The sequence below is a fragment of the Phacochoerus africanus genome, chromosome 2 (assembly GCF_016906955.1).
Source record: "Phacochoerus africanus isolate WHEZ1 chromosome 2, ROS_Pafr_v1, whole genome shotgun sequence".
Lineage (NCBI taxonomy): Eukaryota > Metazoa > Chordata > Mammalia > Artiodactyla > Suidae > Phacochoerus > Phacochoerus africanus.
The window spans coordinates 77087106-77106296 of NC_062545.1; the positions used below are offsets into that span (position 1 = coordinate 77087106).

The window sequence follows — 19191 nt, forward strand, 5'->3', positions numbered from 1 at the left end:
ACTCTTAAAAGGTAGGAAGAGACCTGGTTCAGCTTTAGCATCAAACCCACTCCAGCCCATCTCTCCCACTGATTACAACCAAAAACTCATGACAAAATAACAAAGAGCAAGTACTAAGGACTCGGAATAGTAAACAAAGGAGGGGAATCGAAGCTTAGAAAAAGAAACCTGCAAGGCAATGAGTTTCCTGGCTTCCTCCCCTCCCTCTTTCCTGCAGCTGTGTCCTGCGGAGAGGCCCCTTTGGGAACTGTTTGGTGTCGAGGGTAACCAAAACTCTGCCAGAAACCCCATCTTCCTGGTCCAAGGAACTGAGAAATGGAGACACTGGCTGTTGAAAAGTGAGTGGGGAGGAGAGGTAGGGAAGAGTTAGAGAAGGTGATCCATAAAATTTTATGTATGAACCACATGAGCCTTGGGTTTACCCCGGCAAGTGTGAGATACCCAAAGCAACATAGCAATGGCTTTGACGACAGATCTAAGAGGTAAACCATTGTCCAAGTCTCAAATGAAGCCCTGAGTGGTGCGTATTCAGGACTGGCCTGAGCAGCACAGCGCCAGGTTTGACAACTGAACTGTTTGGAACCATGATCCACAGAGGGGATAAGAAATTTGCAGCCTGGGTGTTCCTGTCATGGTTCAGTAGTAACAAACCTGACTAGGAACCAGGAGGTTGCTGGTTGGATCCCTGGCCTTGCTCAGTGGATTAAGGATCCAGCATTGCTGTGAGCTATGGTGTAGGTCACAGACATGGCTCAGATCTGGCATTTGCTGTGGCTGTGGCGTAGGCCAGTGGCTACAGCTCTGATTTGACCCCTAGCCTGGGAACCTCCATATGCCACCAGTGTGGCCCTAAAAAGACAAAAAGAAAGAAATTTGCAGCCTGAAATTAACCAGGTTGATTGTCTGCTTAAACATTCTCCAGAGAAGGATTTTAACAGACCCAGAGTCTGCACAATGTAACTGTCACAAAGCCCAGGATACATTAGAAAATTACCTTTCAACAAAGAAGCAGGAAAATGTGACCAAAATCCCAAAGGAACTGACAAGCAAGAGACACCAACCCTGAGATAACACAGATGTTGGAATTTTCAGACAGACTTTAAAACAGCTATTATATGCTCCAAGAGGTAAAGATAAATGTCAAGAGAGATGTTTTCAAAAGAAACTATGAAAAAGAAACAAGTGGAAAATTTGAACTGAAATGTACAATATCTGAAATAAACAAATTCATGTAGCACTATTTACAACAGCCAAAATATGGAAAAAACCTAAATGTCCATTGACAGAGGAGTGGATCAAGAAGATGTGGTACATATACACAATGGAATATTACTCAGCCATTAAAAAGAACGAAATACCGGCATTTTTTTGCAACATGGATGGACCTAGAAACTATCACGCTAAGTGAAGTCAGCCATGCAATGAGACCAACATCAAATGCTTTCACTGACATGTGGAATCTGAAAAAAAGGACAGACTGAACTTCTTTGCAGAACAGATGCTGACTCACAGACATTGAAAAACTTAGGGTCTCTGGAGGAGACAGTTTGGGGGGTGGAGGTATGTGCTTGGGCTGTGGGATGGAAATCCGTGAAATCAGATTGTTATGATCATTATACAACTACAGATGTGATAAATTCATTTGAGTAATAAAAAAATAAAAATTAAACAAAACAAAAAACAAATTCAGTGGCTGGGTGCAACAGCAGAATGGGGAGATGAGGAAAGAAAGAGGCAGTGCACTTGAAGACAGATAAATCAACAGAAAGATGAGAAGGGGAAAAACATTGGAAAAAATATATAACATATGAGCATCAAGGACTTTTGCAATGATATCAAAAGGTCTAACATACAAGTCATTAGAGTCCCAGAAAGAGATTGAGGCAGAAAAACCATTTGAAAAAGTAGTGTGTGAAAACCTCCCAGGTTTCGTAAAAGACATAGTTACAGATTCCAGAAGCTTGATGAACACCAACAATTAAATTCAAAGAAAACCATGCCTAAAAAGAGAAACATGAAACTCAAACCACTGAAAACCAAAGATGAAGAAAAAAAAATATTTTTTTTTTGTCTTTTTTGCCATTTCTTGGGCCACTCCCTAGGCCTATGGAGGTTCCCAGGCTAGGGGTCCAATCGGAGCTGTAGCCACCGGCCTTCACCACAGCCACAGCAATGCCATATCCGAGCTGCATCTGCAACCTACACCATAGCTCACGGCAACGCCAGATGCTTAACCCACTGAGCAAGGCCGGAGATCGAACCCGCAACCTATGGTTGCTAGTCAGATTCGTTAACCACTGAGCCACGATGGGAACCCCAAGAAAAAATTTTTGAAAGTAGCTAGAGGGAAATGAACCACCACACCAAGCCCATATCCAGTGAAAATATTTTCAGGTGTGAAGGTGAAGGAAAACCTCAGATGAAGGAAAACCTAGAAGGCTTCTGCCGGCAGATCTGCCCTAAAGAGATGTTGAAAGTAGTTCTTTAGGATGAAGGAAACAGATACCAGAGGGAAACCTGGATGGTCAGGAACAAAGGAAGAACAACAAAAGGATAGGTGAATATAAAAGGTTTTTTTTCCTCCTAAATTCTTTTTTTTTTTTCTTTTTCTTTTTAGGGCCGTGCCTGTGGCATATGGAGGTCCCCAGGCTAGGGGTCCAATCAGATCTGTAGCTGCCAGCTTACACCACAGGCACAGCAATGCCAGATCCCAGCTGTGTCTGTGACCTACACCACAGCTCACAGCAACACTGGATCCTTAACCCACTGAGCAAGGCCAGGGATTGAATCCGGATCCTCATGGATACTTGTCTGATTCATTAACCACTGAGCCGCGACGGAAACTCCGAAATATGTAGGATTACTGAAAAGATAGACAGGAATAAGGCATGTACTATTAGGGGGGACTAGGATACTGTAACAAAAATTCACTGATTTAAAAACAAAGAGATTTTTCTCTCATGTAATAGTCACAGAGGAGACCAGGTTGACAGGTGCATAGCTTGTTTCTTTTATCATTCAGGGACCCAGGCTCCTTCCATTTTATGGGTCTTCAGTGCCCTGAGGCTTTGTCATCATCTCTAAGGTTGAAACTCTGTCCAGCCACGCGCAGGATCCAGGTGAGGAAGAAAAAAGATGGCATGGAGGAAAGACAGACATCAATTGTCTTAAGGCCCCTGGCTTTTCTGCTCACCTTCTATTGGCATCTCTAAACTGCACACTCAGCTGGGAGATGCAGTGAAGCTGGGCAGCCATGTCCTGGTTAGAACTTTATTAAGAAAAAAGGGCAAACGGATTCCGAAGAATAGCTAGCAGCCTCTGTCACAGCAGTGGAAGAGAAAGGAGGCATTTTAGGCAGAAGGGGCAGTATGATCAAAGGTAAGGAAGTGAGGAACAACCTGTGATGTGTTAAGAACTAGTAGCGATTTTGATGTTGTTAGAATGTAAAGAATGAGATGGAGACAGGAAGAGGTGAAGCTAGAGAGATGGGTGGGGTGGATAAAGTTGGATTTTATTCTTTAGGAGGAGTTGAAGCCTTTTATGTAGCAGATTTTCATTTCAGTTATATACTTAAAGGAGAAAGATGAATTTGGAGAACAGAAGACTAGAGGGAAAAAACAAGTTGGGGCAACAGTGTTGGTGAGATGACCAAGTTTTAATAGCACTCTGTGATGATAGGTATAGAGGCCTGAATTTAGAAACAGCTGTAGAAGTAAAATAGGCAGGACTTGGTGATAAACTGAAGAGAGAGAAAGAAGGAGGCATCAAGTTAGGATCTCAGATTCCTCACATAAATGTGTGGGTGGATGGTGGTACCAGCATGCAATGTCACAGAGTAGGAACAGATTTATTGAGGAAAATGACAAGCTCAGTTTTAGGTCATAAAGATAAAATACTGTGAAGCTTGATACTCCTACAACATATTTTTGGTTTTATTAAATTCGTATGTCAGTAAGAGTGTGTTGCTCAAGTTCAAACTCCTTAGTATGGCATATAAAGCCCTAAATAATTTGAACCTAATCTGCTTCTTCCATATCACCTTCTATTCTCTTTACTATACATATATACCTTTTGTCTCCACCACATTAAATTTTTCTCAAAGAGATAGTCCCTGACTCTGAAACACTAAGACAGGTTCTCTTAAATCATACTATCTGTGCTTTCTGAGGTAAATTGGGAAGGGCTTAATGCCCAAATGGATGGGGCTGGAGAAATGGGTTTGCAAGGGAAATGATGATGAGACACAGGTGTGTATAATCTGGGAGCCTAAGTGGATGAAAGGCTGAGTAATCAGGTGGAAAATAACATTTTGGATAGATGATAAAGAAAAATATTTACATATTGTGAGGCTGTGGTCTATTTGGTCAAAGAGCAAAACGCTGGGGGTAGAATACCTAAGACAAAGCTGTAGCTTCTCCGTTGGCATAACCTTATTCAGGGATTCTGCAAATTGAAGCTCTGCCCCTACTTCCTTACAACAATGGAAATATTTGTAGGGACTGGGGCGAGAGTGTGCTTGTGACTGCAATTTTGGTTCCAAATTTCTATCCTGAGCTACTGTTAACACTGTTTATGCACAACCACAGATTCGCTGATTGACCTTGGGCAAATTGCTACTTTCTATGACTCAATTGTCCTATCTGTAACACCAGGATAACATGTAATTTAGAGTGAGGATCAACTGAGATAATACACGTGAAAGCTTACATACGTGGTTCAACAAATGTTGAGGGGTGACAGATAAACGACAAATTAATAAACGACAAATCTCAAAGGAACTGGGGCAGCAATTTTAGAAAGTCGTACAAGGGACAGACCTGGGATTCCCTCTACTCCCAGGAGACCCCGGAGAGCCGGCGCGAAGACAAAACTAGAATTTCTTGGCCCCTATTTCCTCCTAACGGCTTGGCCGTATTGTACCTCCTGATTCTTCTGGTCCCAGGCTGCAGCTGTAGCTCGCTCCGCCTCGGGGCGCCCGCCTGCAGGGCCTCTGCGGGCTCAGCCAAGAGAGACGCTGAACCCTGAGCGCTGTGTCCGGTCTCCAGGGCAACCCTATCAACTTCCGGTTTGCTGTGAGGCCGCGGCTGGCTAGAGGCCACATTTCGCCACGTGACCTGCGCAAGCGTCCTGCGCAAGAGAGAGCTTGAGTCCGCAGCCTGTGACACCCAGCGCGTTCCGAAGCTGGACGCCAGGGCCCTAACTGGGGCCGCCCCCGGGGAGGTGACGCCAACCCAGACCGCTGGGTCTGGAGGCGCCGGATTGGGACAGGGCTCGGAGTTCCCGAGGCTCCGCTGAGAAGCCGGGCGGCAGCAAGATCGCTGCTCACGAACAGCCACACTGGAGCTGGAACTGGAACCCCATGGGGCCGGGGCCCCGGCTGCTGGGCAGCGGCTCCTCCAAGCCGAGGCCGCGGCGGAGAATGAGCAGGAGGCGGTGGTGGGCTCCCGGCGGAGCGACCGGGCCGGGAGCATGCTGCGCTGGTTCATCACCGTCCTCTTGTGTGCTGCCTTCCTGGGGCTGGTGAGAGCGGGGGCTGGAACCTTCCCGGGCTGAAGCGTGAGCAGGTGTCCTGCAGAGAACGCGACCTTCCGAGCCGGTGTCTTGGCCGTTTGCAGACTGTTTGACCTTGGGTGCATTAATCTACCCGAGCCTCAGTTTTGGAATCTGAAAAATGGGCACAGAATTATAGAGGTTTATTGTCAAGTGTGAAATCGATTTTCGTAATATATTTTCCAACTCCAGCAAACCTTTCTACCTCTCCTCCGTGGGATTAGGGGCAATGCAAAAGGGGTTGCTGGTCTATATTCGCTGCCCTCAACCCTCCCGCACCAAACCAACCCCCAAATTATTTCACAAAGTTGCTTTTCCTTTTGCCTCCATCTCGGCTGACCAAATTGAACCCTTATTTTTGCAGCCTGGGGAAACAGGCCCGGGAAAGTGACTTTTTCGGACCATACGGCTGGTTAAGTGGTTGAGCCAGGAATGCCGTCTCTTATCCTGCCTACAATTTTTACCTAAAACAAATTTGCAGATCCTTCAGTGTTTTTCTTAGAACGAATTGCAAGACTAGAAGCGTCTTTTGCCAAACCCCTTGGCCACCCCGCGATTACCTTTTTACCTCCCAGAAACCTCCCTTGGTCATCTGTCCTAAATATTGATATCCTGGGTAGTTGGGGAGGGGTGAGTCCTCTGAGCAGCATCTCTCCTGGTCACATAGTACCTTTTTCTAAGCCACACTTGATTCTTAGAGTGTTTGTATTTGAAGAAAAGTCATTGCAGACGCTGTGCCAGGTCCTGTTAACTGCTTTACAGGCGGGTACTAATTTGAGTAGAGCTGGACTCAGCCTTCACTCCCTGCCAGCCTTTAGTTGAGGACTGCGCCCGCTGTGGGGGGGCGGTGGGGGGGGGGGAATACAGCAAAGCATGCAACTAGAATCACTTAGTCTTGAAATGTAGGCCAATTGGAAACATTTTCTGTGTGTGCGTGGGTGCAACGAATTTCCTATAAAAGCCAGATGTAACCCCTAATTCTGATATTCGGAGTTCTCGTCGTGACACAGGGGAAATGAATCTGACTAGGAACCATAAGGTTTCGGGTTCGATCCCTGGCCTTGCTCAAGGGTTTAAGGATCCGGCTTTTGCGGTGGGCTGTGGTGTAGATTGCAGACACGGCTCAGATCCTGCGTTGCTGTGGCTGTGGTGTAGGCCAATGGCTACAGCTCTGATTAGACCCCTAGCCTGGGAACCTCCATATGCTGCAGGGTGCGGCCCTTAAAAATAAAAGAAAAAAAGGCTAATATCACATCGACTGAGTAAAATGTTTAACGTCATTGCATACAGGTGTAATACTCTTTTAAAAAGCCTTATAGACTACACCTGAGGCCTGGATAGTCTTTGAAGAAACGTGTAGATTTAGAACCAAATTGTTTCTCTGGTGTTTTGTATGTGTAATTCAGAGGAAAGAACCCCATGTACATCCAGAAATGTTGCTGTTTTAAGGTCATCAGAAAATGGGGGTCATCTTTTGATGGTTTGATAGCTTAAATTTTTAACATCAAAATTTTTGTGTTATGCATGCATGCAGTATATTTCAGACTACAAAACTATTTCAAAAAATGTTAATGCTACATTTTACTAAATACAAAATACTGTAGTCTTTTACAGTATTGTTCGAAAAGGAAACAGCATTGGACCATAAAGTCAAAAGAATTAAAGAATTTTTTAAAAATTTAGAGCTAGAAAAACAATAGGATTTGGCACACCAGAAATAGGATCTACAGCTTTAGTAGTACTACTGTTGTCATGGTGAAAGCATGGTGATTTATCCCGATTGTGGAACTTAATCTTCTACATTACATTGAAATCCCCCTCCTTCCTTTTTCTTTTCTTTTTTGCTATTTTAGGGCCACACCTGCACAGCATATGTAGGTTCCCAGGCTCGGGGTAGAATTGGAGCTGTAGCTGCTGGCTTACACCACAGCAACGTGGAATCCGAGGTACATCTTCGACCTACACCACAGCTCATGGCAACATTGGATCCTTAACTGATTGAGGCCAGGGATGGAACCTGAATCCTCATGGATCCCAATTGGGTTCCTTAACCACTTAACCATGAAAGGAACTCCTCTCTCCTCCTTCTTCTTCTTCTTCTTTTTAATGGCCTCATCTGTGGTATATGGAAGTAGTTCTGGTGCCAGGGATTGAATCAGAGCCACAGTTGTGGCAATACTGGATCCATAACCCACTGCTCCACAGTGGGAACTCCCCTTCTCCTTCCTACTTAATATTGAAAAAAGCTACTCTGTAGATAGACATCTTTTATCATTTTTTTTTTTTTGCCTTTTCTAGGGCCGCACCTGCAGCATATGGAGATTCCCAGGCTAGGGGTCTAATCGGAGCTGTAGCTGCTGGCGCCAGAGCCACAGCAACTCAGGATCCGAGCCGTGTCTGCAACCTACAACCACACCTGACAGCAATGCCGGATTGTTAACCCACTGAGCAAGGGCAGGGATCAAACGCACAACCTCATGGTTCTTAGTCGGATTCGTTAACCACTGAGCCACGAAGGGAACTCCGGACATCTTTTTAATGATGGTAAATAAAAGCCTCTGTCTTTTTAAATTTTAGGGAATCAGTATTGCCATACTGGGACCCACGTTTCAAGATTTGGCAACAAATGTGAACCGCAACATCAGCAGCCTTTCTCTGATTTTTGTGGGCCGTGCGTTTGGATACTTGGGTGGCTCTGTGCTTGGTGGAGTTCTTTTTGACAGTATCATCATTTTCTTCTTTTGGGTAAGTAAACATCAATTTTAGCTTCTTTGTGACTTTCAAGGAATTTGCAGTTTGGGGTTTTTTTTGGGGGGTGGGGGAGTGTTTTTTTGGCCACCGCATGCAGGAGTTCCTGGGCCAGGAATAGAACCCATGCCACAGCAGTGATAGTACTGGATCCCTAACCTGCTGAGCCACCACGGAACACCTACAGTCTGTTTTTAAGTTTGAAACAGGGAGTTCCCTTCATGGCTCAGCAGAAATGAATCTGACTAGCATCCATGAGGATGCAGGTTCGATCCCTGGCCTTGCTCATGGGTTAAGGTTCTGGCATTGGTATGAGCTGTGGTGTAGGTGGCAGACTCGGCTCAGATCCTGCATTGCTGTGGCTGTGGTGTAGGCTGGCAGCTGCAGCTCTGATTCAACCCCTAGCCTGGGAATCTCCGTATACTGCAGGTGCAGCCCTAAAAAGATACACACACAAAAAGTTTGAAACGCACTGACTTAAGAGTGGTTGACAACTTAAAGGGGTAGTGTTTGGGCATCCTCAGTGGAAGTCCGGTTTTCCTGGTGCCTGCTTTCTTCTTGGCGGTTACTGGGAATCTGGGATAGTCCACTCTGGGAACTTAGATTAGCCCCCGAGCCTATTAGCGATCTTTAGGCTTCTTGACCGTCACTGAGGTTTAGGCACCCCTGCAGGATCACATACTAGTTGTCCAAAGAGCTCTGCGTGTCACAGTATAGGGCAGACCTCCTGGGGCCATAGATCAGAACGAACTCCTTAAACCTGCCCAGCCTAGACCCTGGACTGAGAATGAGGGTGGGAAGGGATGGGGGGTGAGATGATGAAGGCCTGAATTTTTGTCCCTGCTACCCAACCCTGTGTTAGTGATGACCCCAGACCTCTCTACCTCATTCTCAAAAATAGATGTTAAAGCTTTAAATGTACTCTTTTTTTTTTTGGAATACGTTGACCTATTGAAAGAAAATCTGGATTCATATTATAAAACTGCTTTGGAAGTAAAGAGACTATTTTATTATCATTGATAATAAGTTAATAATCCCTCTAATTTCCTTGGTGGGTTGGAAGAATATATTCTTATATTTCTCTCCCTATTCCCCAAACAAATTTATTTAATACATTGCTACTACAAACTACTGTAGTAATTGCCTTTAATTTTTGTCTTTTTTATTCTTTACCTCATATCTAAAAATCTCTTTAGGTTGTTAAATATGAAATATTTAAGTAAATAATTTTTGAGCTGTTTTGCTATAAAATTTCTGGTGTAATTTATGGTTTGGCTATTAGCAGTACTAGAAATGTATTTATATTAGAATAACTTATATTTTATAGTCCACAAAGATGATAAAAGCTTTTAAATAACTGTCACTAGAAGCTGAACTTGTCATCTACTCATTATTACTCAATTTTAATTTGACCTGTTTTGAATTTTGAGAGTTTTTATGATGTTGTCTTTTTCCATAAATACTCTTTTTTGTTTGTTTTTTGTCTTTTGTCTTTGTAGAGCTGCACCTGCGGCGTATGGAAGTTCCCAGGCTAGGGGTCGAATCGGAGCTACAGCTGCTGGCCGGCCTGCACCACAGCCACAGCAACACCAGATCCGAGCCGCGTCTGCGACCTACCACCACTGCTCATGGCAATACCAGATCCTTAACCCACTGAGCAAGGCCAGCGATCGAACCTGCAACCTTGTGGTTCCTAGTCGGATTCATTTCCTCTGCACCACGATGGGAACTCCCATAAATGCTGTTTTTTATAGCTGACTTTGACCTTTCTTCTCAGGGGTGTCCATGTTCGCCACCACAGTTGGTCTTATCTTGTTCCCATTTTGTAAGACTGCAGTGTTTGCTGATTTCATGATATCCACCTTTGGCATTTCCATGGGCATTCTGGATACAGGTGAGTGAGCCTTTCAGTATCACCTCTGGGGAGTAGGGATTTCTATTAGAAAAAGTAGAGCAGATGAAATTGTTACTTGCAGTGTCCCCTAAAATGACACTGGCCTGCTGAGTTGGACATGGGGTTCTCCCAGTTAGAACCACCCTCTGGTTCTAACCACCTTGCTAAGTAGAGGGCCTGTTTTCCAACAGCCACCAGAGTGAGTTCAGAGAATTTGGTTCTTCGAGAGAATGTTGATTTACCGTATCCATAGGAAGGCCCCCCCCCCCGTGTGGCTACTTACAGTGCAGATGAGAAGGCTTCCATCGTGGGATAGAACTTTATCATTGTAATCTGGGAGGAATTGGTGGGTTAAGAGGTTAAGTGAAGTTTGGAACCATTATTTGTCCAAGGAAACATAGAAGCAGCCATCCAATTTGAAATACATTCAGCCTACTGAGCTAAGAGAAACCTGTGTGTTTTTTTTCTCGTTTTTTGCTTTTTGGTCTTTTCTAGGGCCGCTTCCCACAGCACATGGAGGTTCCCAGGCTAGGGGTCTAATTGGAGCTGTAGCCGCTGGCCTACGCCAGAGCCACAGCAACACGGGATCCGAGCCACGTCTGTGACCTACACCACAGCTCACGGCAACGCCGGATCCTTAACCCACTGAGCAAGGCCAGGGATCGAACCCGCAACTTCATGGTTCCTAGTCGGATTCATTAACCACTGCGCCACGATGGGAAACTTCCAGACACCTGTGTTTTAATTGTGTTTATTTTTTATCTTTTCTCTCAAAAACTCCTGCTGTCCTTCAGGAGATCCCCTCCATGTTATCTGAGTAGCTTTAAAAACCTGCTAAGTGACACATGTGACATTTGTTCTATTCCCCAATCCATCATTATTCAATAGGTTGAGGAAACATTTTTTATTTTGAGCTTAATTTTGTTGTGAAATTGCAGGATGGAATGGTATGTTTGTCTGCAAATGTAAAAGAAAGAAAATACAAGACTTGATGCTTCTTGCCTTTCACCTTGTGGGGTACCTAGGCAGTGTAATTGCAGTTGTTTGAAGGTATCCTCGTGCTTTGTTTGCTGTAATGGGCGCAGGGAACCTTGTAATGTTCAAGTTTCCGAACATGTGTTTGGCATCTGCTATATACATAAATAATTTTCTTCAAGTGGCTACCAACTGAAGTACAAAAAGATTCGGTAAATTGGCCGCTATCTGATGATAATATATATTTAAAATATTTATAGAGTTCCCATTGTGGTGCAGCAGAAACAATCCTACTAGTATCCATGAGGACTTGGTTTCCATCCCTGGCCTCCCTCATTGGGTCTGGGATCCAGCGTTGCTGTGAGCTGTGGTATAGGTCGAAGATGTAGCTTGGATCCCACTCTGCTGTGGCATGGTGTGGGCCAGCAGCTACAGCTCTGATTCAGTCCCTAGCCTGGGAACTTCCATATGCGGAGGGTGCCGCCCTAAAGCAAAAAATATATATATATATATTCCCTACCTTATCCCTGTGCTAAGCTTGGTTTTTGAACTGTATTTTTTAAGCCTTGGGCTGGTGTATGTGGCTCAAGGAGGTAGTGGTTTTCCAGCTTGTAGAATCCCATTTGGGAGTGTGTGATGTCCCAGTGTCTAGAGTTCCCTGGCAGTGGTGGGAATTCCTTAATCACAGAATTGACTTAGTTGCCGCACTTGATAACTTAGAATGTTCTAATTCTTGTGCCCTGTAAAATAGACTTACTATCTTTCTGATAATAATAAACTGTTTTAAACTAAGTTCCTATGAGTAAATCCTTCTCCCCATCTTTCATTGGTAGGTGGTAACGTCCTAATCTTGGCTATCTGGGGGGACCAAGGAGCCCCACATATGCAGGCCTTACACTTCAGTTTGCCCTGGGTGCCTTTTTGGCTCCACTGCTGGCTAAATTGGCATTGGGCATGATGGTGTCTGCTGAGAACCACACAGAGGCTGACTTAAATCATCCTGCCCTCAACCAGTCATCTGAAGCTGACGCAGAATCTCTATTTGGAATACCCGCCGACATGAATTTACTGTGGGCTTATGCTCTGATCGGTACTTACATCTTGGTAGTGTCTCTCTTTTTTTTCACTCTGTTTTTCAAGAAAAGCTCGACTCAGGAAAAAGCAGAAGTGTCTGTTCAGAGGTTTCGAAGAGCTAAATATCATAACGCCCTTCTTTGTCTCCTCTTCCTTTCTTCTTTTTTTATGTTGGAGCCGAGGTCACATATGGCTCTTACGTCTTCTCCTTTGCAACCACCCATGCTGGCATGAAAGAAAGGGAAGCAGCTGGGTTGAACTCCATCTTCTGGGGGACCTTTGCAGCGTGCAGGGGCATGGCCATCTTTTTTGCCACATGTTTGCAACCCGGGACCATGATTGTGTTGAGCAACACTGGCAGCCTGGCTTCATCTTTATTTCTGGTGCTTTTCAACAAGAGTCCAGTTTGTCTCTGGATAGCAACTTCTGTGTACGGGGCCTCCATGGCAACCACGTTTCCCAGTGGTGTGTCTTGGATTGAGCAGTACACGACCATCCACGGGAAAGCGGCAGCATTTTTTGTAGTTGGTGCTGCCCTGGGAGAGATGGCTATTCCTGCAGTAATTGGAATTCTTCAAGGGAGATACCCGGATTTGCCTGTGGTTTGTACACCTGCTTGGGGTCATCAGTAGCCACGGCTGTTTTATTTCCTGTGATGTATAAGTTAGCCACCTCACCTCTCGATCGTCAGCGAAAAGAACGCAGGAAGAGTGAGGACCAGAAAGCTTTGCTGTCTAGCTCTGGGCTCAATGACTATGAGGAAGAGAATGAAGACGACGATGCAGAAAAATGGAATGAAATGGACTTTGAAGTGATTGAGGTGAATGATACAATGAGAAATTCTGTAGTCGAGACATCTAGAAATATTTTGATGGAGCCCACAGCAGAAGTCTCCAGTCAGTCCTATTCAGATGTGTTAATGTTTGAGTCCTCCCCAGTGAATAGTGGCAAGCCCCCTGTGAATCACCTTGCAAGAAGCCAGGACAAAAGGGACTAATGCTTAGAGAAGATGGATAATTGTCTGACTTCTTTGAGTAATTGCCACTTCTAAAGAGGCCAGTCAGAGCAAAGTGTAACAGATTTTCAGTGTGCGTTGGGGATCAAAATTTCTAGGTTCGAGTATAGCAGACACTAAAACATTTTGAAACGTTGTGTAATTTCCAGAGTCTTTCATAAAAAAAAGTGGTGGTCTTTTTTATAGCAGGATCCTGTTGTGAGGCCTGTGTTTGGCATGTGGCTAAATAAATATTTTATGGCCTTCGCCCCTCAGAGCGTGCAAAGAAGGCATTTGTTTTTGAGAAGTTGGATGCCATTCTGGTAGAACAAAACTGTTAAGTCTTTGAATTGGATGGTTGAACAAATTCCCAGCCATCAGTATTGTGCCAGGGAAGATGAGGGAATCATGTCATAGAAGAGCATCTTAAAAATGGACAGATTTTTTTCTTTTATTAATTGTTTTACCCTGTTTGTAGTGTTGGACCAAAGAATGCTAATGACTCATGATTCTGATTTCTATGAAGAGAACATGGAACGGAGCCCTAGAAACCTGGCTTCAAGCCCTCACTACTGCTTACAAGTCTTCTGGCCCTGTACTCAGTCATTTAACTTACGTAAGCCTCATTTATCTCATCTCCTGATCTGTGATGAAAATAAGAAGACTTTCAAAGTAGGACTCCATGGTTTTTAAAGTCTGCAAGATGTCTGCTAGAAATTAACATAAGTGCCACCCAATTCTTCATTTCAAATGAGAAGGGGGGGGAAGGGTGGCTTTAAGAATGTGCTACTGATTATGAATACAAGTCAGTTGAAGAGACTCAATGTTTAATACTTGATTTGAATAATTATCTGAAGAAACACATTTTTAGTACTGTATTTCATCGATTCTCAGATGCCACCTTGTTTCACGTTTTTAATGTCTCTGAAATCAGAATATTTGTTAAAATCCATGATCCTTTAACATTGTGACAAAACTTAATTGACATTTCCATATCTGTATACAATGTTGCATTTTACAATCCGGTCTTAGTTTCAATGAAATACAGTAATTCATTCAGTTATAGAGATTATACTATTTTTACAGACATTTTAAAAAGAAGTTATTTTTATATGCTCATTCTCCCCCATCATGTTCAAGTGGGATTTGGGGATGCCGTGTTTGATTGAAAAAGCTGTTTCAGAGTGTTGGTGTTAGTAGTAGGGCTCTGGATGGGGTCTCTTGAGGTCCTTGCCTACCTCCAGGACAGAGTCTGGGTCTGAGCCTTGCTGGTCCAGGGATTGCTCCACCACCAGTTTGCTTGGGAGTCATGTTGCAAGTACTGTAAACCAGGCCACTAGTTTAATTTACAGTGAGACACGGTCTTTCCTAGTGATTGGAGTACTTGTATTGCTCATCCATGCCTCCTCCGGAGCTTGAAACACCTGGCAAACCAAAGTAATGATTAGATCCCTTCTAAGAGTCCGGGATCATGAATGTGACAAATCTGGTGTGGGCTGGTCCTTCGAAAAATGACTGGCATTGCTAACAGGTTTTGTTCACTCCTTTTTACCACATCTGATGCTGAATCGCACCTAATTTCTCCCTGGTTTTGCAATAGGTCTGCTTTTTCTTACCTAATTTCTATAAATTTGCCTCTCTTTTTTCTTACGTGGAATACAGCACCTTTCTTGACCACCATCCATTATTGATTCATAGTAATAACCTGACAGTTTTGGAGAGGGCTGGTAGAGAAATTAACAGTAAAAATCCTATTCTTCTTACTCTTTTTATTCCATACTTTTCATTTAGCTAGAGCTTAGAGATTACCTCTGCTCTGTTTACTGCTTTTTCTCAGGTTGTTCGAATTTAGGCGGCAGCAGCGACTTGGCATCTGGGCGGCTTGCTAGAATAGAATTCTACCTGCAGCATCTACATATAAGGGGTAAAAATGCAACTCAGGGAGAGAAGGTAATAAAAACATGGCAGAAAATTTGGAGATCTACAAAAAATGTGTTAGAATCCCACAAACCAAAATGTGAATGGCCATATGAGAATATAGGCATTATTAAAGTTTAATAATGTATTTCCATATTGGAAGGATAAGACTGAGTAGTATTCCAAGAATTAACATTCATTCTAATAATCAGTTCTTAGTTAAGTGATTGCTGATATAAGAGTAACCAATACCAGAGTCTCCTATTTTTTTTTTAAGGCCGCACCCATGGCATATGGAGGTTACTGGGCCAGGGAGCTAATCAGAGCCGCATCTGCGACCTACACCACAGCTCACAGCAACGCCAGATCCCCAACCCACTGAGCAAGGCCAGAGATCGAACCCACATCCCCATGCATACAATCAGGCTTGTTACTACTGAGCCACAATGGGAACTTCCAAAGTTTTCTATTGTTGACAGATTACTCCAAATTTAGCAGCTTAAAACAGCAGACTTTTTTTTTTAACCTCACAGTTCCCTTGAATCAGGAATTTGGGCACAACCTCACTGGGTTCTCGGCTCAGGGTCTCACAGGCTACAGTCAGGCTGGTGGATAGAGCTCTGCTTCTTTGTGGAGCTTGGGCCTCCCTCCCAGGGCTGTCAGGTTTTTGACAGTATTCAGTTTCGCGCTGTGGTGGCCCGAGGTCTCCGTTTTTTGCTGGCTGTCTGCAGGCAGCAATCTCAATCGCTAGACCCTCGCACAGATCCCCGCCATGGGGCTCTCTCATAGATCCTCTCACAGCATGGCAATTTGTTTCTTCCAAGCCACAAGAGACTGTTTCACCAGATTCTGCTAAACTGGAGTCTTTACTAACAGTGTGATCCCCAGAGTGACATCCTGTCATCTTTGCCCTATTCTGTCTGCTGGAAGGAAGTGGCAGATTCTGCCCAAACGCAAGGGGAGAAGCAGGAGATGTGTGTGATGGGGGGTCACCTTAGGGCATGTCAGCTGCACTCAAGAATCTGCCAAACGCAGGAGAGCTACGTTTGAGCTGAGGGAAGGAAACCTTCTGCGGTCACGGAACGTGACCATAGAAACCCATTGAACGTGCCAGTTGTCGGGGTAGAAGGCTCCCCATGGACTAGGCCAGCAAACCTGGTAAGGGAGACTCTTTGTTTGCGGGGCACTGGAGTGGTTAACTCAGAGTTAAGCTCTTTGTTTGTTTCTTTTTTGTTTCTCTTGAGATTTTCCCTTATGTACCTTACCACTGGGCTTTTTACCCTGTTCAGGTGCAGCTTTATTGGAGGGCAATCGTTTAATCATATTTTTCATAGTAAAGTCCAAGAACACTTTGAGAGCATTTTTCAAATACTCTTATTTTTTAAAGAAGAATCTTTTTTAGAAGTCAGTTTTTATTAGAAAAGTAATGAAGGTATTTAAAAAAAAAAAGATTATGGTAGAAGATCAGAGAGGTACCTGAAAATATAATGGACAAATATAAGTAATAATCCTAAATGCCTAGAAAGTTCTTTGATTTCTAAATAAAAGGCAAAGGGGTTAAAAAAGGTTTTTCCTTCTACCAGGTAAGGTATCAGAAACAACTTGAATTTTGTGTTCAGAGTACACTGATACTATGTTTGGTGGACTGGTTTTTAGTTTGAAGAATTGTAGTTTATTAAAAACAAAACCAAAAAGAGTGTCGCAACACACTCCTGAAATATGTGTGATTACATATGAAAATGTTCCAGATAGATTTACTGAATAATCAGGATAGCTTTCTCATAACCAGAACTTTGGGGTTGCCGTAGCTGTGTGTCATTCAGTCCTGCCACTTAAAAGTTACTACTAAAATAGAGCTTAAAATGCTTAATGGAAATAGGTATATTCTTCTGGGATGCTCTGTATTTTTGTGTTTGTTAAGTGCCCTTGTTTTATTCATAGTGTTGTCAATGTGTGTGTATATTTGTACATGTGAGCCCCCAGATGTTGTGTGTTTGATATTTTTCTATACTGTGGGGATGCAGTGGGGGTAAAGGTGATAGGGAAGGGATACAGAAAAGCTTACTGTATGCTTCAAAGTTTGTTAGAAATGTTCTTTTCTTCCTTGAAATCTTTATGAAGATTATTGTAGATTTACACGCAGTTGTACAGTGTTCTTTTGCAAATTTACTGAGGGATACTTGCTCAGTCCGGAAGGGTAGAGAGCTAGACTAGTGCTTCTTATACTTTAATGTGCATTAGAATTGCTTGTTAAAATAACAGCTTCTAATTCAGCTGGGCTGGGGTAGGGGCTGAGACTCTACATTGCTAGTGATGTGGTGCAATTGACCCACGGACTGAGCGCACTTTAGGTAGCAGGGTCCGCTTTTCAGGAGTGTCAAATTCTTTGCTATTTTGGGGAATTTATTTTGTTTCAGCTTTTCTAAGTCTGACCCTAAATCTTTGGGGGTCTGCAGTCCCCATGAACCCCCTCCTCTTATATTCTTCTACGACTGACTTTTCTTCAGTCCTCTCATTTACTGCATTAGCTGTTGAGTATTTATTTCACGTGTTTATCGAATGCCTCCTATTTGGCAGTTTCTGTGGGAGATGCTAAGTGAAAAGAGCAGAACTTTCCTGGCTTCGTGGAACTTACCTCTAAATGTAGTACCGTCCATATTGGCTGGTGGCTGCCATACTGGATAGCACAGACCTCGTGGGAGAAGCGGGGTATCGAACAAGTAATCACACAGGATATCTCCAAGAAGGATTTATTTCCTCATGTACTAGAGATTACTTACCTATTATCTGGGGTCAGAAAGGTTGTTGTAGATACCTTGTCAAATGGCATAATATAAATTATGGCCTTTAAGAAGGACCTGGTGATCTAAAAAAGAGGCAGACCAAGGCAGGTGACCTTGGTTGTCAGAAGGAAGATTTAATCTCTTTTCTTTAATGCACTTTGACCAGTTGGCATTTGAACTCGGTCAGACTTGAGTTGGATTTTTATTTAGGTTTAAATAGTCTCATCTTTAATGATGTAAAATTTTATAACACTGAATTTTTACAGTCAAAGAGAATTGTTCTTTATTTTCCAACATTTTCCTGTGGTTATTTTAATTATGTCTTCTCCTGTCCTCTGTTTCTGTGCTGTTTATTTCTTTTAATTCTTTCAGAGAAGATCCCTTAGGTTCTTGCACTGTGGCTATTATTTCTTGTATAGTGTTTCATGGCTTCCTTTTGCCTTATATTTTTGCTTGCAGAGTGCCTTTAGTGTCTGGTCTCTAAATTATTGTAGCTTGCCTTTGATGCATTTGGTTAACTTAGTTAATGGATGGTCTGGAGAAATGTTTTGAAGTTGTGGGATGACAGGAGTAGCCCAAGGGATTGGGCTTTCTGGTTTCTGAACAATTTGTTGAGATTAATAAGGTGCTTTTAAAAAATTATTTTTGGGAGTTCCTGTCGTGGCTCAGTGGTTAATGAATCCAACTAGGAACCATGAGGTTGCGGGTTTGATCCCTGGCATTGCTCAGTGGGTTAAGGATCTGGTGTTGCCATGAGCTGTGGTGTAGGTCGAAGACATGGCTCGGATCTCGAGTTGCTGTGGCTCTGGTGCAGGCTGGCAGCTACAGCTCCGATAAGACCCCCAGCCTGGGAACCTCTATATGCCTCGGGAGCAGCCCTAGAAAAGGCAAAAAGACACAAAAAAATTATTTTTGAATCATGATAAAAATACATAACATTTATCATTTGAACCATTTTAAGTGTACAGTTCAGTGGCATTTAGTACATTCCCATTATTGTGCCACAGTCACTGCCATCATCCACAGAACCTTTTTCATCTTGCAAAACTGAAGCTCTCAATCCATTGAACAGTAACTCCCATTTCACACTCATTTCAGCCCCTGACAACCATCATTCTACTTTCTGTCTCTATGAATCTGACTACTCATAAGTACCTCATATAAATGGATTCATGCAGTATTTGTCCTTTTATGACTAGTTTATTTTACTTAATGTCTTCAGGGTTCATCTGTGTGTAGCATGTATCAGAATTTCC

The 19191-nt window shown here is 43.4% G+C and overlaps 1 protein-coding gene across 1 annotated transcript; it reads left to right on the forward strand.

The window, feature by feature from the left end:
• The first annotated feature begins 2862 nt into the window (after positions 1–2862).
• MFSD4B (major facilitator superfamily domain containing 4B) lies at positions 2863–13510 on the forward strand. The gene is given in 8 exon segments (XM_047762859.1): positions 2863–5520; positions 8128–8299; positions 10076–10192; positions 12001–12066; positions 12069–12392; positions 12395–12841; positions 12844–13208; positions 13210–13510. Coding segments are annotated over 8 exon segments (1578 nt in total). The 5' UTR covers positions 2863–5469; the 3' UTR covers positions 13246–13510.
• Positions 13511–19191: the final 5681 nt, after the last annotated feature.